The sequence below is a fragment of the Molossus molossus genome, unplaced genomic scaffold (assembly GCF_014108415.1).
Source record: "Molossus molossus isolate mMolMol1 unplaced genomic scaffold, mMolMol1.p scaffold_m16_p_4, whole genome shotgun sequence".
Taxonomy (NCBI): Eukaryota; Metazoa; Chordata; class Mammalia; order Chiroptera; family Molossidae; genus Molossus; species Molossus molossus.
The window spans coordinates 59,230,393-59,254,444 of record NW_023425377.1 but is presented as its reverse complement, the minus strand read 5'-3'; the positions used below and the strand labels follow the sequence as shown (position 1 = coordinate 59,254,444).

The window sequence follows — 24,052 nt, the reverse complement described above, 5'->3', positions numbered from 1 at the left end:
CATAGCACCTGGTTGACAAGAATGTAGTAGGAAATTACCAGACGCTCTGTTACTAATAGTGTTCACTTAAGAGACATGTTATAAAATATCAAAATGAACAGAGGGATCAATCTTGGGTGCTAGCTTCAGATACCAAATATGTGCATTAGGCCGTAACTACATGGTCATAAATGCTCCAAGGCACTTCCTGAGACTCTCTTTGACTAAGGAGGTAGTTTAGTAGAAACAGAAAATCAGTGCTCTAGAGACTGTCGGCTAACACTTGGTACACAGTTTCCCAAATCCCACACAGCAGAACCTCTCCTCCCTCTCTCGCTCTCTCGCTCTCTCGCTCTCTCTCTCTCTCTCTCACACACACACACACACACACACACACACACACACACACACAGAACTAGAGGCCACACCAACTTTCCCCTCCAAATAGGCTTGTGCACTCTCAAGACCTAGGCTTTGAAACGGGTCCCCTCCACTTCCAATGGTTTTTAGTGTTTTGCCTTTAAGCTCAATATTGCTTTGTTTGGGGACACATGGTGTTTGTTCTTCATGGTCTTGCAAAGAGAATTATAGAAGATGCCCCCTGACAAAGCAGCCAAGATATAGTAGCTTTATGATGTCAATAAAAAGGTTTAGTTGATCCAGGAAGTGAGGCATGTTGGGAATATTTGCAGAAACTCAACTGTCCTGACTCTTTTACTCATTGCCAGTGACTTTCAAGTGGCTTTTGCAGCTGGATGAATGACTTTTTTGTTCTTCACTTTTCTTTTTCTGAAGATGTGGGAGAAGGCAATCAAACTGAGCAAAGAGCTGGCTGAGACCTATGAGAGCAAAGTGTTTGACTACGAGGGCCTGGGCCATCTCCTGGTGAGTCTGGGTCAGAATATGCCAAGCCTCCACAAGGGGTGCTAACGGGAGTGTTCGTGGAAGTGTTTTTGTAAGCTTAAGAAAGGCAGGATAAATGATTTTTTTACAATGGAAAAGTAAACGTTGCTTGAAATGAAAAAGTAAAAGGATGAGGTCCAAAAGCTGTTATTTTTTCTCCAGATTGTCCTTGAGAGAGGGCTCAGGATGTCTGTCTGTTGCCCCCTCTTCTATCTCTGTGCCTTTTGTTTCTCAGTGGACCCTCCACGTCTCCATGCCTCTTTCACCCTCGTAGTTATTCACCTTCAGTGAACACTATGCATATTTCAGATGTTTTCTGATTTTTTTTTAAGTTAATCCTCACCCGAGGATATTTTTTCCATTTATTTTTAGAGAGAGTGGAAGGAAGGGAGAGTGGGGTAAAGAGAGATACATTGATTGGTTGCCTCCTGCATGCATCCTGGCCAGGGCTGGGGATCAAACCTTCAACCCGCACAGGTGCCCTTCCCCAGGAGCTGAACCCACAACCCTTTGGTGCATGGGCCAGGGCTCTCTTACCACTGAGCCACACTAGCCAGGGCTCTGACATCTTCTGTTCATCAGAATTACTTGTTCTGTGGACCACATCCTCAAGTCTCTGCTGAATGACTAACTGCTCATCTTGGAGCCTTGTTATATTTTTTCAAGAGTGCCATTGTACACATTTTAGTAATATTGTAAAATGCTTCAGCCAGAATTTGACTCAGATTTTTCTCCCCAAGTCTCCTGAATGTTACTGGAGTACTCTACTTAGAGTCCCTGGAACGTGTGTATTATACCTGGCTGTTGGCACAGGTCAGCTATTTAAGAACAATAAAGCAGCCCTGGCCAGTTTGGCTCAGTGGTTAGAGCGTCGGCCTGCGGTCCAGAGAGACATGGGTTCGGTTCCCGCTTAGGGCGTGTACCTCGGTTGCAGTTTGTCCCTGGCCCTGGTTGGTTGTGTGGGTGGCAGCCACTTGATGTGTCCCTTTCATGTTGATGTTTCTCTCTCCCTCTCTTCCTCTCTCTCCCTCCCACTCTACATGAACAAAAAATGGAAAAATGTCCTCAGGTGAGGATAAAAAATAATTAATTAAAAAACAAACAAACAATAATGCAAAATAAAAATAGTTTTCTAATTGCCCAGTGGTAGATCAGCGCAATATTAATTTGATAATTTTCATAGAAAAGTAACCCATTGTCATGCAATAATAATTTATTTGAAGAGATAGTTGTCAAGATCATTTTGAAAAATATTTGCCAGTGTATTATACCAGCCCCTGCCATTATGCAAAAAATCACTCATTAACTTCATAAACTAAATTGAGCTGTGTTAGTCATATAACATGTTACCCTTCTAAGAGACCAGGAAGTAACCTGGCCAGTGTGGCTCAGTGGATTGAGCATTGTCCCGTGGACTGAGAGGTCCCGGTTCAATGCCTGGTCAGGGCACATGCCCAGGTTGCAGACTCGATCCCCAGTAGGAGCATACAGATGGTAACTGACTGATATTTATATCTCTCTTTTCCTTCTCTCTCTAAAAAATCAATAAATATATATTAAAAAAAAACAAAAACAAAGAAAGAAACCAGAAAGTAGTCCCCACTTACCTGCATTTTTGCTTTCCATATTTTCAGTTACCAGTCATCAACAACAGTCTGAAAATATTAAGTGGAAAATTTCAGGAAAAAACAATTCATAAATTTTAAATTGCATGCCATTCTGAGTATCATGATGAACTCTCTCGTCACCCCACTGTATCCTGCCTGGGACGTGAAGCATCCCTTTGTCAAACGTATTCACACTGTAGAGGCTACCTGCCCATTTGTCACTTGGTAGCCATCTGTGTTATGAGATCAACTCTCAAGGCACCACAGTGCTTGTGTTAAAATAACCCTTATTTTACTTAATAATGGCCCCACAAGTGCAAGAGTAGTGATCCTACAAATTTGGATATGCCAAAGAGAAGTGCGTCCTGTAAGTGAAAAGGTGAATACAGGCAGTATAAGATCTTTTTATTTTTATTTATTTATTTTAATCCTCACCCGAGGATATTTTTTTCCATTTATCTTCAGATAGAGTGGAAGGGTGAGGGAGAGAGGGAAACATCGGCATGAGAGGGACATATCAACCGGCTACCTTCCACACAACCCCGTCCAGGCCCAGGCACGAACGGCAACTGAGGCATGTGCCCCTGACCGGAATCAAACTCGAGACTCTTTGTTTTTTTTTTTATCCTCACCTGAGGACATTTTTTTTCCTTTTTTTTTTTTTTGTTCAGATAGAGTGGGAGGGGGAGAGAGAGAGAGAGAGAGAGAGAGAGAGAGAAACATTGACATGAAAGAGACACATTGAGTGGCTGCCATCCACACAACCAACCAGGGCCAGGGACAAACTGCAACTGAGGTACGCGCCCTTAGTGGGAACCGAACCCAGGTCTCTCTGAACCACAGGCCGACGTTCTAACCACTGAGCAAACCGGCCAGGGCCAAACCCAAGACTCTTTGGTCTGAGGGCTGACGCTCCAACCGCTCAGCCAAACCGGCCAGGCCCAGTATAAGATACTTTTAGAGAGGGGGGGAGAGACATGAAGACCAGAATCACATAATTTTTATTACAGTATATTATGAGAGAGAGAGAGAGAGAAACATCCATCGATTGCCTCTCTCCCATATGTGCCCCAACCAGGGATGGAATCTGCTACCTGAGCATGTGCCTGACCAGGAGTGGAATCCTTGACCTTTTGGTGCACAGGACACGCTCCAACCAACTGAGCCACACCGGCCAGGACATAATTGTTCTATTGTATTACTAGTTACTATTGTTAAACTCTTAATTTGGAAATTAAACTCTATCATAGGTGTGTATGTATAAAATAAAACATAGTATAAACAGGGTTCAGTACTATCTGCAGTTTCAGGCATCCACTGAGGGTCTTGGAACGTACCCCCTACGAACCAGGGGCGGCCTGCCATAGCAATAGAGCCATTGTGGGAGAGCCTTAGAGACAGCCCTCAGCGCCTCTAGGTCTGGCTACCTATTTTGCTTTCTTTACGGTTGACTCTTGGAGGTCTGGCTGGGAGGCCTCTCCTGTTGGAAGCATTAAAGACAGGGGTAGTGCTGGATATTGGAAAACAGATCATTACCTTCACCTTCTGGGCACTTGTAGCTGAACCAAGGACTTTAATCAAAACCACCTGCATGAACTGGAAAGTTCTTTATCTTCTTTTCTCATGTATCTCCACTTAAATGCAGCCACCCTTCATGAATCTCAGAAGGTGCTTTTTAATTTGTTAGGGTCCTGAGACCCCTTTGGGAAACTGGTGAAAACTAAGCAGTACCTCCCGCCGTAGCAGAATGCACAGTTTGCATCTTTCTGCAGAGAATCTCAGGGAATCTCAGGCCCTCCAAGGCTGTCATGGGCCCAGATCTAAACCTTCCTGTCCAGCAAAAGGATAACTCTGGCTAGCAAGATATTTTCCAAAGAACTTTCATTGCTTTGTGTTACATGGGAAACCACAAAAGAAATAGTCAGATCTCTTTTTTCCCCCCAACTGTGCCCTGTAACCTTCCTATGGAATGTCTTGTTTTGTTTTCCAGAAAAAAAGAGCCTCGTTTTATGAGAACATCATTAAGGCCATGAGGCCTCAGCCTGAGTACTTTGCTGTTGGATACTATGGACAGGGCTTTCCTTCATTCCTACGGGTAAGAAACCTGGCTGTGATCTCCCATACCGCTAAGCCAGCCGTGCAGGCTGAAGGAGGGGAGGTCTTCATCTCTTTCCCAGATGGACCTGATGTGTTAGCAGCTGGAGGCCGGTGTTCTCACTGTGGGAGGTCGGGCAGGGAAACTGCTTCCTGAGCGCCGGCCTCTTCACCCCACGCCATGGCCACCTCTGGGATTCTGGCAGCTCTTTTACAAAATGACTTTTCCCAAGTGGAATGAAAAGGGGAAAAACAGAACCTTCTGCTGCTGCAGGTCAGGCTAGGGAAAAGTGTAGATTGATGTATTTGGCTGTTTATTTTATTTCTAGTCCAAGCAAGATAGAAAGCGAATATCCAAGGATAAGACTGCAAACGTTTTGCAAAAATAAAAACAATTTTGTTGTAATGGTGAGAAGGACTATGTTTTTTTCCTTCTCAAAAATTTTTATAATGTGGTGTTGTTTCACAATCTAAAATATAAACAAAACACTCTTACTTTCTCCCACAAAAAAAGAAGCTTCTTTAAGTGCGTAGCAATGTTTAAGCATATATTATCCATCTTCCTTCCCCTAATTAAAAAAAGAAAAAGTGGGGAAGTATTTTATATTCCTTACAGTGCCTGATGAGGAGATTCATTCATTCATTCAGTAACTATGTACTGAATGCCACTGTGTGCCAAGCATATGCTAAACATTAAAGATGCAGTACTGATTATAATGTGATACAGTCCTTGCTCTCTTAGAATTTTACAACCTAATGGGTGAGATGTTAATTAAATAATCACACAAACGAATATAAAATTGAAACTGACCAAGACAGTTATTCTATGCTATAAGACTTGGTTAACCAGAGAGTAGTTACCCAAGTTAAATAAAAACCTACATTTACATAAAAATTGTACGTGAGGGTTTATAGTACCGTTATTCATAATCACCGAAGACTGGAGAGAACCCTACTGTCCCTCAACTGGTGAAGGGATAAACAAGCTATGATACAGTCATACAATGGAATACTACTCAGTAATAGAAAGGAATAAACTCCTGATACACACAACCTTATGGATGAATCTCAGATGCATTATGCTAAGTAGAAGTTAGACTTTTTTTCTGTATTGTTTTTTAGAGAGAGGAGAAGGGAGAACGAGAGAGAGATAGAAACATCAATGAGAGAGAACATCGATTGGCCTCCTTCCTGCCCCACACTGGGGATGGGACCCACAACCTGGGCATGTGCCCTGACCAGGTATCAAACCAGCAACTTCTTGGTGCATTGGTTGAGGCTCAACCACTGAGCTACACCGGCTGAGCAGAAGTTAGACTTTAATGTCTGCATTACACTGTGATTTTATTTATATGACATTGTGGCCAAGCCGACACTTACTATAGGGATGGAAAACAGATCAGTGGTTATCTGATAGTTGGGATGGGAGGGAAAGGCTGGGCTACAAAGAGGCATGGGGACATTATTTGATGGTGATAAACTGTTCTGTACCTTGATTGTTGTCAAAACTCACAGAATTTTATACTGAAAGGGGTAGCTTTTACTATATATAAATTATACCTGAATTTTTTTTTAAGAGTCAGGGAAAACTTCCCAGAGAATGTCAGCATCAGCTGCACTTTGAAAGGTGAGCTGGGCATTAAGGAGGTAGAGAGGATAGGAAAAGGCATGCCGTGCACTGAGAGCAGAGGAGCTGGGTGAGTGGGGCAGGTGAGGCAGGAAGGGTGGGAAAAGCATGCAGGCCTTGGGGTTACGAAGGGTGTTGTCAGCATCCTGACAGCAGTGGGGAGCCATTGCAGACTTTTGGAGTTGGCAAGGTTTATCTGGTTGTGTATGGAGAATGCGTGGCAGGTGTGTGTAGATAAGCCACTAGAGACTATTGTAAATGTCAAGGAAGAGAAGACAGGTTGGCCTAGGGAGGTGGCTTTAGAGAAAAATGAAAAGATTAGAATCACAGAAATGAAGTAACAGTATTTGAAAATCGACGGGGCTACGTGGGTGAGAAGAGAGAGATGTCAAGAATGATTCCGAGGTTTCTGGCCTGCATAATTGGAGGGGCAGTGGAGCCACCCACTTAGATAAGAATACTGGAAAGAACAGAGTCACAGGGGGGAAATTAATCCATTTATTGAATGACCATTTATTCAACTCCTATAGTGTGCTTTGCTGTAATATAGGCATGGGGATATAACCTAAATGCCCTTCTGAGTTATGGACAATTTCCTCAAACTTAGAATATGCAAATTATATGATCTCCTCCCCCCATCCCACCCAGTCTCCTCCTCTTTCTGGCAATGGCACCTCTGTTCTTCCTGCTCTGAGGCCAGTAGTCTCAGAATCTTGTTAACTCCCCAATGCCTGTGGCCCTTTAGCAAACACTAGAGTCAAACACCAGATCCTGAGCTCCTCCTCCTCCCACTCATCCTGTCCGAATTCCTGCAGTTGGACTAGTCTGTCCACACTGCTTCTTTCATCGTGTGCCCTTTCCTTCCATAGCTTCCAGTGATTTCCCTGAACTTGAGCCTCCCTTCGCGTCCCAGCTCATCATCCAGGCTCTTCTGCCTGACTCCATACTTCCTGTCCTTGTGCCTTATTCCTCTTGTCACTTATCATGCCTGGTTATCTCTCTCCTTGTGTCTCCTCCCCTTACCCTATGGGCTCGCATAGGCCCAAACAAGTCCCGTGTCTTCTTGAAGCTCTGTCTTTCATGTTGAGCCAGTTTCTGCCGACCTTCTGCTTGTCGAATTCTTTTCATAGCTATCGTCCCCATCATACAGTTAGTGTTTTATTATATTCTGATCCTTTGTCCACATAGTTTTGCCTGAATGAGGGAATTTTATAATGCATGAATCAGTCACATAAATCTCTCCCAGCTTGGAAAAATTTTATCATCTATTCCAAAAGTTCTGGCAGTTTTTCTGCCTTCCGTATTTGGTCTAGAAGGTATATTGCCTTTGCATTATTTATACTATCTAAAATTATTATATTTACTTGTTCATTTTCTGTTTCTTGCCACTGGAAGGTAAGATTTGTGAGAGCAGGGTCACCGTTGTATGCCTGGTGTCTAGAATATTTACTGTTTGTTCAATGTATATTTTTTATGTGAATGGATGAATGGTTTAGAAATATTTTACAGAACAATGCATGCCCAAGTTTCAGTTTAAAATGGATCATGAGTGGGCTGCCAATCAAAACTAAGTACTCATCTAATGAACATCAGATGAGCAGAAACCCTCAAAACATGGCTTTATTTGAAATTACATGGGAAACAACCATTATGAGACAAATTACTCCTATTCCTGGGGCCCACGAGATTTCTTTATTTTAATCCATCCACAGTGATTTTCAGGATTGGTGGGGACTGCTCTGACTTCTTCCTGTCGTTGTGACTGTGTCACTGTGTGGAAAGGTGTTGCCTTGATTCTCATTGTACTTTCACATTCCCCATGGCTGTGTCACTCAGAGTGCTGGTCCACAAAATGTTCCTGGATCATGATGAGTAATGGAGCTTGCTGAATTATAAATTAATGTACTTCCTTCATTGAGAAAGTCTTACAAAGAAAAATATCAGCTAAACTGAACAGCATTCCTGGGGCCATGGATCTACATTAGGGCACAAGCTCCTTGTTTTCTTGTGGGTCAGCATAGCCTGCACTGGCTGTGGTTGTGCCAACACTCTGAGAAGCACTGCCTGTGACTGACTCCCCAAATAAACCAGGAGCTCTTGTCAGATCTGGTGGTTGCTGTGAGACAGGTAGTAGGTATTCAGTGAGAATCTAATGGTAGGTTGCACTTTGGCTGGGGTACCATGGCTTCCTCAGTACCAAGAACTCTTCATTCTTGATCTTTAATTATGCACCCTGCTGTGTTTGACCTGCAGAACAAAATCTTCATCTACCGGGGAAAGGAGTATGAGAGGCGAGAAGACTTCAGCCTGAGGCTGCTGACCCAGTTCCCCAATGCTGAGAAGATGACCAGCACCACACCCCCAGGGGAGGAAATCAAGTGCTCTGCAAAGCAGTGTATCCTTGCCACAGAGAGACCTGGCCCAGCCAGAAAAGCTAAGCGTTCAATCCCGACTCTGAACACAGATGTGTTTTATACTCAGACCACTCATTTAACCATTCAGACTCAGTGTCCCAGTCTATATAATTTATACTGTAAAAGCTTTGAGACCCTAACATCCTCATCTCGTGGTTATGAAGTAATCAAAGGAGAGAGATGACAAGCAAATCTTGCACAGGACAGAATATAATTTAGAGCCATATGGGAAGCTTGAAGAGAACATAGACTTTCTGTTCTGAATTCTGGATTAGGATGTATAGCTCTTTTTCTATAACATACCATGACTTATTAAAAAATCAATTACATGCATTATCAACAACAACAAAAAGCTAACACTAAGGGCTTCATAACAAAGTTACTTTTAAAATTTTCTCATGGGCTTTATGCCAAAATAAAATGTTATGAAATTGAACATTATTCAAAGAGAGAGAGATAAGATAGAGCCAGCGTGGCATGGTACATAAGAAAATGGACTCTGGAGGCAAACTGCTCTATCAGTAACGATGTCACTTTGGGCAAGTTACTTAAGTTCTCTGTGCCTCCATTTTCTCATGTATAAAATAGGAATGATGATCATTCTTCCTCTTGGAGTTCTTATAGAGATTGAGTACATAAATATATGTAAAATACTAGGAACAGTGCCTGATATGTAATAAAAATTCAATATATATTAGCTGTTATTATAGATTGGTAAATGGCTGTAGAAAGATAGATAATAATTATAGTTCACTGGACAGACCTTTAAGAGAAGAGTAGTAGTGCCTACTAACCCATAGTGGATGGTTGGAAAAGAAGGGTCTTCCAAGGTAAATCCTTGGGTATGGAGGTTTAGAAAACAACAGAGGTACCTTCTTGAAGAGAACATAGACTTTCTGTGGCAAGGAAAGAGATCTTCAAGAATTGGATTTAGAAACAGGAGTCCTGGTGTTTGGCCGTCAGTACTGTCTGCAGAGCCCTTTGACCTTGCCCAGTTGCTTCAATTATCCAGGCCTTGGTTTTCTCATCTACAAGGTGTGAGTATAAGTCTATTTTCCCTAAATACCTAATGGCAGTTCTGTGAGGATCAAAATAAAAAGGAGATAATTTATGTGAAAATGCTATAAACTCTATCCCTAAGGCATGGCTCAGTGGTTCTCAGATCTTACTACACAGAAGAGAATCAACATGGAGAGATTCTAGTTCAGCAGCTGTGAATTCTAATTCTGAATTTTGAATAAGTGACTCTGGCGCAGGTGGATGGCACACTTCACCTGGAGACACTGGTAGTTCTAGATGCAGGTACTTAAACTGTAGTCTAAGTGCTGTAGACATGGAAACCATTTATCTGCTCTGGTGAGGACAACAGAAGACGTTGCCAAGATCAGATCATTAGGTCAGAGGAAGCCTTACCCCTGAGCCAGTTTGAAGCCTGGCTTCACTTCCCAATGTGTGATCTGGGTTTTCTCAGATCCTCTGGCTACTTAAGAGGAAGATTGTCCAAAAGAAACAATTTAAGACAATTTCTGATCACCTTTTTTAAAATATTTCATTCGTATCTCCTATTTTCCTCTGGGAAGGTTGTTTGTCAGGTGTCTGACCAAAAAAAAGTCCTAGGATGATGACTTAATAAGGCTTTTTGGGTAATACGAAAGGCAGCCCCTTTTCAGTGTGGTCCTGGCATTTGGTAAAGGAGAATGGTCAATGTAAGTGCCATTTCCATTTGTAAAGCAGTAGGAATAGGCGGGCTTTCTGCCTATGACAGCTTCATGGCCCAGTTCTTTATCCTTCCTTAGTGAGCCCCTCAGACATGCAGTGTTTCACCGTCAAGCCAGTGATGAGTCTGCCGCCCGGCTATAAGGATAAACCAGTTCCGGAGCAGATCTTAAAGTAAGTGTGTTTTCTTGGTTTTTGTTGTTGTTTTTATTTTATTCTGTAAACGCTATTACTGTTTTCTTTTTGTTGCTGTTTTTTTCTGTTATTGTCAATATTACAGATGTCACCCATTTTTTTCCTTTTTGCCCCCATTCACCCAATCCCCGCCCCACCCCAGGCATTCTCCACATTATTGTCTGTGTCTATGGGTTATACATATATGCATATATGATCTTTGGTTAATCTCTTTCCACCCCCTCCACCCCACTCCCCACTGAAATCTGTCCATCTGTTCCATGTATCCATGTCTCTGGACCTATTTTGCTCGTCAATTTATTCTGTTTATTAGAATCCACATATTAGTGAGATTATGTGATATTTGTCTTTCTCTAACTGGCTTGTTTTGTTTAGCATAATAGTCTCCAGGTTCATCCATGCCATCGCAAAGGGTAAGAGCTCCTTTTTCACAGCTGCATAGTATTCCATTATGTAAATATACCACAGTTTTTTATCTACTCATCTGTTGATGGACACTTGATGGGCTGTTTCCAGATGTTAGCTTTTTTTTTTAATCCTCACCTGAAGGTATTTTTCCATTTATCTTCAGATAGAGTATGAGGAAAGGGGGGAGAGAGAGAGAGAGAGAGAAACGTCGATGTGAGAGAGACACATCGATTGGTTGCCTTGCATGACCCCAACCAGGGCTGGGACTAAACTGCAACTGAGGTATGTGCCCTTGACCAGGTTCGAACCTGAGACTCCATGGTCCTCAGGCCGACACTCTAATGCTGAGTCAAACTGCCAGAGAAGATCTTAGCTATTTTTAAAACACCTGTCTCTCTCACACCCTTTTAGTTTAAAGGGGATGTGGCACCTTTTTTCTCCCAAGGGCCATTTGGATATTTATAACATAATTCGAGGGCCATAGAAAATTACCAACTGAAAAATTAGCCTGCTATGTTTGGTCAGGCTAATTTGGTGAGGCATGTGATGTTAGCTGGTATTGATTTTTTTGGCTGTATGTGGCCCGAGGGCCAGACGTTCTCCATCCCTGATAGAAGTACATCCGAACCAAAGTCTTCAATTCATTCCAGTTTGAAAGACCTTCTGTTGTTCAGGCTGTTGTAATAGAATTCCATAGACCGGGTGGCTGGTAAACAACAGAAATTGATTTCTCACAGTTCTGGGAGCTGGGAAGTCAAGATCCAGGCGCTACACATTAGGTGTCTGATGACCTGCTTGCTAGTTCATAGATCTTCTCAATGTGTTCTCACAGGGGGAAAGGCCGAGGGGGCTCTCTGGGCTCTTTTATAAAGGCACTAATCCCATTGATGAGGGCTCCATCTTCATGTCCTAATTACCTCCCAAAGGGCCCACCTCCTGATACCATCACATTGGGGGTTAAGATTTCAACGTAGGAATTTGGGGGGACACAAACATTTAGACTATAGTAACTGTCGTTCCATTTTCAGTATGAGACAGGACCTTGGTAACAAAAGGATGTGGGAGTTTTGTTTCTATAAGCAGATGGAGGGAACTCAGGAACTTCACTCTCAGGGTTAGATCCTCTAGCTCTTATATCTGCTCAGAGGGTTCACCGGTCAGTAGTAGCTTTTTGCCTCGCCGGGTGAGTTCCCCAATGACAGGCGGTCTAATTCCTTCTAAGAAGCCGAGATGCTAGTAGGGCCGGTAGCACTGTTATAGTAAGATAAGATTACAAACATGGTCATAAATACACATGCCTTTTTAAATTGTGAGCTGTGAAACCGATTCATAAATAATAAAATTAAGGAGTACAGTAAAATCTGATTGTGCCCCAACATCAGCCTTCATTGTGGAGACTGTTGGTTCTGAGAGCTTAGTGGATGAGACTCGATTTGTGGAAGATCACAGCCTTTTCCCAAGTTTTGCTGCAGTCAGATCACGGAGTGCTTTTCTAAGAGTTATGACAACATTGTGGCTGTGTCTTTCCCCAGCTACTACAGAGCCAATGAAGTACAACAGTTCCAATATTCCCGGCCGTTCCGCAAAGGAGAAAAGGATCCAGACAATGAATTTGCTGTGAGTTCCACCCTTTGGGCTTCTAGAACAAGGTAAAATTGACATCCAAAGTGGTGGCCTTCCAGCCAGCTAACCAGCTTATCCCTCAGAAATGATGGTGGCCCAGAGATAGAGGCTTCGCATGCTTATTACCAAGACAGCAGGCTGTCATCTGAGTGGAAAACTCTAGACCAGGAGTCCAGAAACTTGGCTCTGCTTCCAGTTTGCCTGCCACCATGTTGACTTTGAGCAAGTCACACCTCTCTGGACTTCAACCTTCCCATCCAGAGGGAGAGAGGGCCCAAGGAGATGATCCTTTGAGCTTTGAACATCCAGAATTCTTACACTTTTAGAAAAAATATGGTCCATTCTCTAAGGAGGCATTTGAGATGGAATCTGATTTAACAGAACCAGAGAGTTTTGCCATTTTAAAAGCCTGGGAACTGACCAGCATTCCCTCTTCTTTCCACCAGACCATGTGGATTGAAAGGACTACATATACGACTGCATACACCTTTCCTGGGATTCTCAAGTGGTTTGAAGTCAAACAGATTTCAATGGTGAGTCATTAAAACTAGAAGTCAGACAAATCTGTCTTCAAATATAATGAGAACCTTTGTTGACCCCCTCCTCGGTTCTCACTAGCTCAGCCAGCCTCCTCTGGCCAGCTTTATTTTCCAAAAGAGAAATAAAGGACATGCTTGTCTAATAGAACGCCTCTGTAAAACTGATGTTATAGCACCACCCCTAAAGGTTATGCACAATGAATGACTCTTTTATGACCAGAGGAGTGTCGTCTTCTCCATGATCTTGCCAGCACCCGAAAATATTTTTGGAATGCCTCCTTGAGTTCCCTGTCAATCACATTCTTCTCTCTCAGAACTTCTCTTTATTCTCAGCTAACCACACCAGCAGTCATCCTAGACGCTTTCATTGTCACCACTCCCAAAAGCTGCCTGTTTTTAGTGTTTTCTAAGTCTCTTTCCTTTATTTCCAGCCTATACTATGTGCCCTGTTTCTAATCCCTCGTTGACCTCCAGGTTGATGCCATTGAAAAAACCCTTAATTGGCCTCCCTGCCTTGGCCTTTTGAGGTCCATTTTCCTCAATGCCTCAGAGTATGAAAACCTGATTGTATTATTTTCATACCTAAAACTGCCCTGTGGCTCCCCAGTGCCTAGAGTGTGAAATCCATACTCCTAAGCACATTCATACAGGGTCTTTGTGACTCAGCTCTTCCACCACGTGTCCTGTGGATCTACTGGAACTGAACTGCTCAGTCTCTGCTATTTCAACTCTCCATGACATTGGGTCATTTTCTCTACCCATTCAGCTTAGGTACCAGCTTCTCCAAGAAGCCATCTCCAAAACTCCCAAGCTGGCTTAGATGCTCCTTCTCTGTGCCCATCACCTCTTGCATTAATCCCTAATGAGTCACCTAACATGTTCATGTGTTTTGAGACACCACTGAAATAGTTAAGTTCCTCCCAGCCATGAATTATATCTTAATCACTTTGTAACTGTGGTACAAAGCATAATACTTGGCATAAGAGGTCAAGAAATATGTCTTGAACAAATCTGAACTGAAGTTTAGCGTGTCGCATACCAATAGTGTAAATTCTTCTTCTTCAAGGATTAATATGATTTTTGGACAGAGACTCTTAGAATCAAGTCTGGAGTAGGGGGTAATTAAATTACCCATGATAATGGATAAAATGAGGCCAGAGACCATTTTTATTGAAACCTGGTTTTGAAGACATTTCTACAAGAGGGGCTCTCTCTGAATTTGTATTACATCTTACTTCATTTTCATCCAAAATTCAGCCTGAATGTTCTGGTGCATCCTATTATTTCTGACTTATGTTAACCACAGAAGGTGACTTATATATGGTCTAAATGTTTGGCTTCCAAAAGCATGTACTTTCCTCATGAAAGAAGCATGGAACCTCTAGTCAGTGACCATTTTTGGTGGCACAGACGTGTCCTTGGTCAGCTCTCCTGTTGCTCTATTGTCGTCGATCTCAAAAATTTCTGAGGAAGCTTTGCCTGAGAAACAATCATTATTACAGCTCCAATTTTTTCTTCTCAGAATTTCTGTTAATGCTTTGCCCCAAGAAATGATTATTACTGTAGCTCCAAGTTTTAAACCATCTTTATAGTTTCTAAGGAAATTTTTAAAAGCTTATTTTGCAATTACCAACAGCATTTCAAATAAGTGTGATGCCCCAAGAAACATAACTTTGACCAGCAAAGCTCACTCTTCTATAGCTTGGTGGGAATTTTTATACCTTTTGAGGGGACTGCTTGGGCTTTTCCAGTCTTTGCTGTGGAGCTCACATGCCCTTCCCCTCCCCTGCTCTCTGTCACAGGAGGAAATCAGCCCTCTGGAGAATGCCATCGAAACCATGGAGCTCACCAATGAGAGGATCAGCAACTGTGTTCAGCAGCATGCCTGGGACCGGTCCCTCTCTGTGCATCCTCTCTCCATGCTGCTCAATGGCATTGTAGATCCGGCTGTCATGGGGGGATACTCCAACTATGAAAAGGTGGGCTGGGACCCTGGAACCCCACAGAACTCAAAGATCTGGGTGTTCAATTCCTCTCTGTGGCATTGTGCAGCTGGCGAATTATTTTTTTATCACTTTTCTGAGAGATTTTAACCCCCCTTTTTTTGGAATGGGCAAGTGAAATTAATAAAAAGCTTGTCTCCAACCTCACAAGCTCCTAGAGACCCTCAGCAACCCACCCCTGGGTTAGGCTACCACCTGGAGTAGAGGGACTGAAAGATCAGTCACATATACCATATCTGGTTGATTTACCTGCTGTTCCCACCCACTCCCCCTCTTCCCTGGGAGGTAGTAAGTGCACAGGTGGGGCCCACAACGGAGGATGCTCTGGAAGTGAAGCAACCTGTGTTGTGGGAAAGGCAGGGCCATGCTTTGTTTAGATTTAGCCCCTAGGAGTCCCACTGTGCCGATGGGCCTGAGGCTACATGAACAAATGCTAGCCCTGGCTCTGAAATTAAATTAGTTAAAGTGTATCTGTTACTCTGGGGAAACACAAAAGCAGTGCTCACCAAGTGAGTCCACGGTGTAGGGTTTGGGTGTGGGGCCACTTCAGGGGAGGTGGTGCTTTCAGTAAGCAAAGTCCAGGTAAATATAAAGTTGACCCTAGAATAGAACAGGTTTCAACCGTGCAGGTCCACTTATAAATGGATTTTTTTCAGTAAATACAGTTGGCCCTTCATGTCCCTGGCTTTCGCATTATGGATTCAGTCAACCACGGATGGAAAGCAGTATTTTCACATTCCCAACCGCAGAACGAAAATACTGTCTTCCACCTGCATCTGCGCATCTGAAAGGCCCACTGTGGAAATGTTAGTGGTTTTCCACTGGGCAGCAGGGGAGGGAGATCAGTGCCCCTAATCCCCCAATGTTCAAGGGTCAACAGTAATTAATAGAGGCAGAATTTGTCATTATTAGGTACACTTTTTGTGGCTAAATAATTTTGGAGTCCTCTTCTTGACAGTAAACCAACATTTGGCTAGTACACCCTGTGGAGTAGCCTGGAGAATGAGAGGGAGAAAAGGAGATGGGGGAGGCAGTAGATGTTAAGTGGGCTGATTCTCATCCTTTCACTTGTTCATGATGCCCTGGCTTTAGCCTCAGTCACTCCTGTGACCATGTCCTCGCTTCCCATGTCCCATTGGCCGCTGTGTGCTCTTGGGAGACCACCTCTCTGAGCTCCAGTTTTCCACTATGAAAAAAGTGAGGAAAATACCTAATTTTACAGGAGCAACTTGAGACCTGAAGGGAGACATCCTACATATAAGGAACATCATACAACACTTGCCTTGTGGTTGAGGCTTGATCCATGTGGGCTTCCTTCCTCCTTCGTTCTGTGTGACTTGAATGTTCTTCCCGAGTGGTGTTACGGTGTGGGGCACTGCTGTGGATCTTCCTCTCTGCGGAGGGCTCACCACCAGGCAGGAATCCTAGTTTGCCCTTGATAGAGTTCAGTAATAATTTCCAGTGTGACAGTGGAATTCAATACAAAACTGGGATCAAAAAATATAATTTTTTATACTGTAATAATTTCAATGTGCATGTTTTCCTGTTAGCTAGCTGATAGTGATTTTGATGTGTTTTTCTAAGTGTTAATATTTCAGAGTGCCCCTAAAAGTCAGATTCATATGTGCCAATATAAAATAACTTCATATGAAGTTCTTTCTAATGTTATTGTCTTCTAATTTAAATGAAAAAAGAAAGCAAAGGAAGGATAAATATATAAACAAATGTATCTCAGGAACTTTGGCTTAAAATACTAGTTTATACTTTGGTTAGTATGTATGACTTTGTACATTTCTAACCTTAAGAAAAAGTTAAACATTGATCACCATGACCTATTGCAGTGAGTTGGGGTACCCATTATTACCTACTTGACACGGGTGACCTATTTTAAGGCAGTTCTTTAATCACGGCCTTGGTGATAACGCAGGGGCTGTTTGCTGTCATTTGTCAGCTCTTTCTGTTGTACAGCGGGACTCTGCTAGAAGAATTAACTTCAGGGCGCTCTGATGTTCCCTGACTTAGGTGCTTTGGGAATTTAAGTGCACTTTATCATATATCAATTTTTTTTCACTTTCAAAATCTAAAACTGCTTGTATTTGAAGGTGGATGAGGATTTGAGCAAATACTAATTGTTTATTTATATCCACAGTCCCTCTAAATAGGAATCTGGCTGGAATGAACTGCTTGGGAAATGTGTAGTGCTGCTTCCTGTTGGTGACACTTGGTCTCCCTATATTTATGTTCTGTTGTGTTAGTTTGGTAGGGCTGCTGTTACAGAGTGCCACCAACAGGGTGACTTAGAACTTTGGAACAGAATTGTCGCATAGTCGGGAGTCCAGCAGTTGAAATCATGGTGTGGGTAGGGCTGACTCCATCCGAGGACTGGAAGGAGAATCTCTCCCTGCCTCTCTCCTGGCTTCTGGTGGCGTGTGGGCAGTCTGGGTGTTCCCTGGCTTGTGCATGACGGTCTTCTCCTGGTGTCTCTTCACAGTTTTGTCCCTGTGTGCGCATCTGTGTCCACATTACCCCTTCCTGTGAGGTCACATTCTCAGGCAGCAAGGCTTAGGACTTCCACATGTGAACTTGGGGTTGGAGTGTGGGTTGGACAACAGTTCAACTTGATCATCTTCCCACAGGGTGACGAGTTCTGTTGCCCACATAAAATGGGCCGATCACTGTTAAAACTGTACCCTGTAGTGTTAGGAACTCTTGGCTTGTATATAATGGGGGGAGGAGCAGAAGAATGAAGGGCAACGTTGAATGTTGGTCTTTGAAAGCACACTCAGAAATGAAGGTTAAGGCACAGGGAGAAAATATGTAACTCCCATTGTGAACTCTTATTGGAAATGTTCACTACAGGATTCTCTTTTCTTTCCTAATGAAGTCTGTCTTTCAAATGATCTCCTATGTAACACCTACACTTGTAGTTGAGTTGTATTTCCCTGTTACGGGACCTTAGCGATGGGGACCATGTATGTTTATTGATGATGCTATAGGTGATGTGGTCTTGACACATAATAAATGCAACCTGCTTTTAATATTTTCAAACCATTTTACATCTGTGTCTCATGTTGTCCTCAAAATAGCTTTTTGGATAGGTGATTACTAAGAAAGTACAGGTATTAATCTTCACTTAAATAGGAAACAATTGTGATACAGCCTCTATCACGCGGTAGAGCAAAAACACTATCAGTCACATCTCTAGCCTGTTAATTTTTTGCTCTCTTCGTTCTAATATCTATGTAATCTAATGAATACCTTCAGTATTGTCATTTGGTCTTTTCTTAGTTCTTTGGGAAAATTATTTTAAGGGAAGACATTTTGCTCTCCAGCTGATTATTATTTTATTCGTGTGTGTGTGTGTGTGTGTGTGGTTGAGAATATACTCGTGATGGGAACTGCATGATTCCAAAAAGACCACAATATGGCACCTGCCTTTTTGAATTGTTCACTATGGATAAGGGCTGTGCTGTTACTTAGTCGTTTCTGGTTCACCACGTAGAACAGAAGACATGTTTCAGCCTCCCAGGTTTCCCTCCCTTTTCTTTAGGGACAAATACACAGATCGGTATGTGTTTTCATTAACACCGCCATGTGCTCTGCTTTTAGGCCTTTTTTACAGAAAAGTACTTGCAGGAACATCCTGAAGACCAGGAGAAGATTGAGTTGCTAAAGAGACTGATAGCGCTACAGGTATGCATCACTGTGGGGTGTGTCTGGACAGCTGCTCACTGCACCCACAGTGTACAAGCCTGAGATATCCTCTGGGTTTCAAATCTACTAGACCACTTTTAGGGTTACTTAAAAAACAAACATGGAATCACAAACTATCTGTTTGTTTGGCGAAGTGACCTAGGAACAGCATTTGTTAGACTGCAGTGTTGAGAGGAGCTTTTTAAGAGATGATACTCAAGTCCCCAATTTTCTTGGTCTGTGTCAGCTGAGAGATGTTTGTGTCAGTTTATCTCTTTCTCACTACAGTGAACAGTGAGAGAAATGCAGCCATCCACTCCAAGGCTTAAACCTTTCAGTTCCTCATCCTCAGAAATCCCCCTGGGCTCAGATGGGCCGGCCTTGTCTGGCAGCCCTTGCCCGCTTCGGGGCTTGCCTGTGTCCTTGAGGTGTGTATTTCTCTGCTTCACCGACCCAAGGCATTCAGCTCCCAAGCACTGCACTGACAAGTAGTTTTCTTATGTGATATGTGCTATGTCTTTCTGTTTACCTGTCCACCCCATCTTCCCCACCTCCAAATCTGAGTTATCCCTCTTCCTAAACCACATCACCTCCTTTTCGTGCCTTCTTTTCCAGATGCCCCTGCTGACAGAGGGTATCCGCATCCATGGGGAGAAACTGACAGAGCAGCTCAAACCGCTGCACAACCGCTTGTCCTCTTGCTTCCGGGAACTCAAGGAGAAAGTGGAAAGACTCTATGGTGTTATCACATTGGTAGGCTTTGTCTAAGTAGCCTTTAAGCTTTTTCTAGTCTCTGGTACATTTCATATTGACCAATTTTTCAGATGCTGAATGAGTCAAAATAGCGTAGGTATGGCATGAAAATACCAGGGTGGGTCACAGAAGGCATGGTCTGCTGTTGATGACCAGCGACCATCCTTGTGCCAACCAGGGGTTCTGCAACTTGAACAACCTTCATAACTCTCTGGAAGGTTTGTGAAAACACAGATTTCTGGGCCACATCCCCAGGTTTCTGGTTCAGTAGTTGTGGGATGGGGCCCAAGAATTTACGTTTCTAACACACTCCCAGGTGGTGCTGATGCTGCTGGTCCATGGCCCATGCTTTGTGAATGACTCTATTAGAAGTCAGAGTGCTCCTAATCCCAGACACTGCTTGTCCCTATCCTGTCGAGCCCAATTCTTAAAGTTTTTTCATATATATATATATATATATATATATATATATATTTTTTTTTTTACTTTAGAGAGACAGGAAGGGAGAGGGAGAAAGAGATAGGAACATCTATGAAAGAGAACATCAATTGGCCACCTCCTGCATGCCCCCCACTAGGGATCAGGCTCACAACCTGGGCATGTGCCCTGACCGAGAATCGAACCAGTGACCTCTTGGTGCACGGGTCGACGCTCAACCACTGAGCCACACCAGCTGGACCTAATATTTTTAATTTTATATCTATCAACAATTGCATTTTGTTTTTGTTTTTAAACTTCTATTGTTGAATGTATTACAGATGTCCTCCTTTTTTTCCCCATTGACCCTCTCCTCCCCACTCCTGCTCCCCCCCCCACCGCCCTGCACTGTTGTCTGTGTCCATTGGTTATGCATATAAGTTCTTTAGTTTATCTCTTCCCAACCGCTCCCCCTTCCCTTTGAGGTTCATCAGTCTGACAACCACTTTGTACTTCTTAATCCCTTCACCTTTTTGCCCATCCCCCCAACCCCCCTCCCATCTTGCAGGCAACAAAAAGTTCTCTGTATCTGTGAGTCTGTTTCGGTTTTGCTTGTTCATTTTGTTATATATATATATATATATTTTTAAATTAATTTCCTTTGTTGATTTTAGAGAGAGAGGAAGTGAGAGGGAAAGAGAGAGAGACAGAAACATCGATGAGAGAACATCGATTGGCCACCTCCTGCATGTCCCCCACTGGGGATCGGGCCCACAACCTGGGCAAGTGTCCTGACCGGGAATCGAACCCGTGACCTCTTGGTGCATGGGTTGATACTCAACCACTGAGTAACACCACCCGGACTATTATATTTTTTATTTTGATGATAAGTGTACTCTCTTCACACCTTTGAAGTGGAGAATTATGAAGTACATTTTACAATGCATGTAGCTGATTTCATAATTTTTTGACCATTCTAACACATTTCTCACAGCTACAATTTTCTATTTTTCCTCTTGAGAAGTTGAGTGGAAGGATGCATATGCTAACGTTTTTTCTTCAACAGTTGATTGTAAGCTTAGTCCCAGCTTTATTTATCAGCTCACCTTAACATAAGTTTATCTGCTCGATTCAACTGCTTTACCCTTGAACCCCCAATTTTCAGATTTTCTTTCCTCAAATCAAGCTCTTAATTTATCTTCGTGCACTCCTCTCTTCTTCCCATACCTCCATCTCCACTGCCTTTCTTTCCAGAGAATCTTTTGATCATCTCTTTCCATCATCTCAGTGTTCAATCATAAATTCCTAAAAATTTACCTTCTAACCTACCACAGTTAAGAGTTTTCTTCTAGGAAAATTCATCTTTTACACAAATTCTTAAATGGCAGACTGTGACTTTCGCCTCATGAGTTTGGTTTTTATTAGACCCAGGTGAACAGTAACATGTAGATTTGAAATGGTGGCATGTATAATCCAATGATCCCACTGGAGACATTTCTCCTGAAAGTAGATCAATGTTCCCTTATTCCTGAAATTTACCTCTTTGAGTGTCAGGTCTGTGGTTTCTATCTAAACTTTTCAACTGGGCCAGTATTTCATTTTTTAAATGCCTAAAAGAAGCAAAGCTGGAAAAGTAGGCAGAGAATATTGCTACTGTATTGGTAGGTGAACATATTGGTTATTTCTCTCTCGTGTAGGCTGGCAGCAAATTATGGTGCATTTTTCTGTAGTCTTAGAAACAAAGTAAGTTTAATCTAAGTTGTATCTATAAGTAAAAATATAAGTATTTCCTTATTTAACAACCAAGACAGCACAGGCACCAACCAATCAGAATGGGGTGCCATCCAATATAAATGGGCACTTGCCACAAACAAGCAGGTCTGCCTTCCTTCACATGGGCTGAATTCTAGGCCAGATAACCACGAGGGTTCATGTGTTCTCCAGCCACCCAACTTGACAGACAGGAAGCAAAGCCGCACAGGGTCCATCGTGCTACCCTACATTATGTCATCTACACTACGGAGATTGTCAGTCACCTCAGTGACGTCCTCTGTGATTTCCACTTCTTCTAACTCATCTGATACCACTTCTTCCAGACCAGGATCCGATGGGTAAGGATTTGATCTTTAATTGCCAGGAGGGGTGGGGTAACTCCTTTCTAATATTTGATTTTGGTACTAAAGTGAGAGTTGGTCAATGTAGATACAGTATCCTCATAAGGGAAATACTTCAGAGTTCATGGTTATTTTCTCCCTCATGAGGAATATCATTATTTACTATTTACATAAACAACTGTTATGAAAATGGGGGGGAGGGGATCAACCATAGTCCTATCACCCACCCAATCACATTCTGATTTTTTCACAATAACTTATAGTCATTGCTTGATTTTTTTCATCATTTTAATTTTCAAAAATATTTATTTTATGAATTGTTAATGTAATGCCAAGATATGAGATTCCAAAGGTTCAAAAGGATGTATTGTGGAACAGCTCCTGTCAGTCCCTGACTCCACCTTCCCAGTGCCACCCTCCAGAGACAAATGATGTTAGCATTCAGGTTCTCAGTGCCTTTCCAGCAGCTCTTCATAGATGCACAAGCAATACTTAAATAAATAGATATTTGCCCCCATACTTTCTTATTATACGAATGGCAGTATGTCAAACTCTGTTTACCTTGCTATTTTCACTTACTAGATCTTTAAAATTAATTTATTTCAGAACAGAAAAAGCCTCCTCTTTTCTTTGAGCTGCAGACATCTTGTGGTATATCTGCACCATGGTACATGCCACCTGTACCTGTTGGTGGACATTAAGTTGATGTGGCAACAAGGAACCTTAAAAATAAGCTATTTTGTAAATATACAAGTATATCCATATGAGAAAAATTCCCAAAGTGAAATTACTCTGTTAAACCTATATAGATGCAATTTTCAAAATTATTCCTAGACTGACTTCCATGGATATTATACCAGTTTACAGTCCCACCAGCAACATACATGCCTGGTCACTCGCACCTCGCCACCAAATAATGTATTATCGGTCTTGTTAATTTTTGCCAATCTGACAGGTGGGAAATATTTTCCTAATATAGGAATTATTTTCTTTTGATTTATCTTGTATGAAGTTGAGCATTTTTTTATCGGTGTAGTAGCCGTTTGTGTTTTATTTTCTATGAACTGTGGTCAAATCTTTTGTGTACATTTGGACGTTGGCCATGTCTGTGATGTGAGTTGAATATTTTCCCCAATTTCTCTTTTGTCTTTTTATTTTGAATTACAGTTACATTCAATATTATTTTGTGTTAGTTTTAGGTGTACAGCATTAGTTGTTAGATCTCCTTGTCTTTTGACTTTTAATGTTTTATTTTGTTCTGATTTTTTAATGCAGTCAAATAAATTAACATTTTATCTTATAACTTCTGGATATTATATCATAATTGAAGGCCTTCCCCACTCTAAGACTACAAAAAAAAAAAAACCAACTAACTTTAGGGTTTCACTATTTATAATTAAATCTTGATTCTTTGGAATTTAGTATAAAATGTGAGGTATGAAGCCAACTTTTTTTTCCTCATGCAACTACCCATTTCTCCCTATAACATTTAGTGAGCAAACTGTCTTTACTGGTTTTAAATGTCATCCTTATAAAAATATCAAATTCCTATATGTTCTTTAGCCTATTTGTTGGCCCCTCCCAACCCCCACTTTTTTTGTCTACATGTGTGTTTATCCACCAGTGTTATAAAGCTCTAGTTTTAAAAGATTTTTAATGTCTAGTAATCCTTTTCAGAATTTACCTGGCCAGTTTTACTCATTGCTCACTTTTGGATTAACTTGTCTAGAATTCTGTTGCTCTTTTTATTGGGATCACGTTAAATTTATGGACTAACTTCATGAGTATTGATGGCTTTTTGATATAAAGCTTTCCTTGCCCAAAACACAGAGAGCCTGTCTGCATGTTCAAATTTAAAATATCGTAAAGGAGTGCATTTATAATATGTTATTTTGGTTTAAAGATATTGTTTTAAAATAATATTTTGCTAATTATAAAGTTTTATACACACCCACACACTCAACACA

At 42.0% G+C, this 24,052-nt stretch overlaps 1 protein-coding gene across 2 annotated transcripts in view; it reads left to right on the top strand.

Moving 5' to 3' along the window:
- Nucleotides 1-24,052, top strand: part of DOCK5 (dedicator of cytokinesis 5) — a 234,853-nt gene that overhangs the window by 200,058 nt on the left and 10,743 nt on the right. For both annotated transcript variants that reach the window (XM_036240517.1, XM_036240516.1), the window contains exons 39-48: nt 775-864; nt 4,480-4,584; nt 8,464-8,605; nt 10,433-10,514; nt 12,476-12,560; nt 13,013-13,099; nt 14,908-15,084; nt 18,718-18,801; nt 19,417-19,554; nt 21,916-22,082. In XM_036240517.1, coding sequence (XP_036096410.1) covers nt 775-864; nt 4,480-4,584; nt 8,464-8,605; nt 10,433-10,514; nt 12,476-12,560; nt 13,013-13,099; nt 14,908-15,084; nt 18,718-18,801; nt 19,417-19,554; nt 21,916-22,082 — 1,157 coding nt within the window. The remainder of the gene's footprint in view (nt 1-774; nt 865-4,479; nt 4,585-8,463; nt 8,606-10,432; nt 10,515-12,475; nt 12,561-13,012; nt 13,100-14,907; nt 15,085-18,717; nt 18,802-19,416; nt 19,555-21,915; nt 22,083-24,052) is intronic.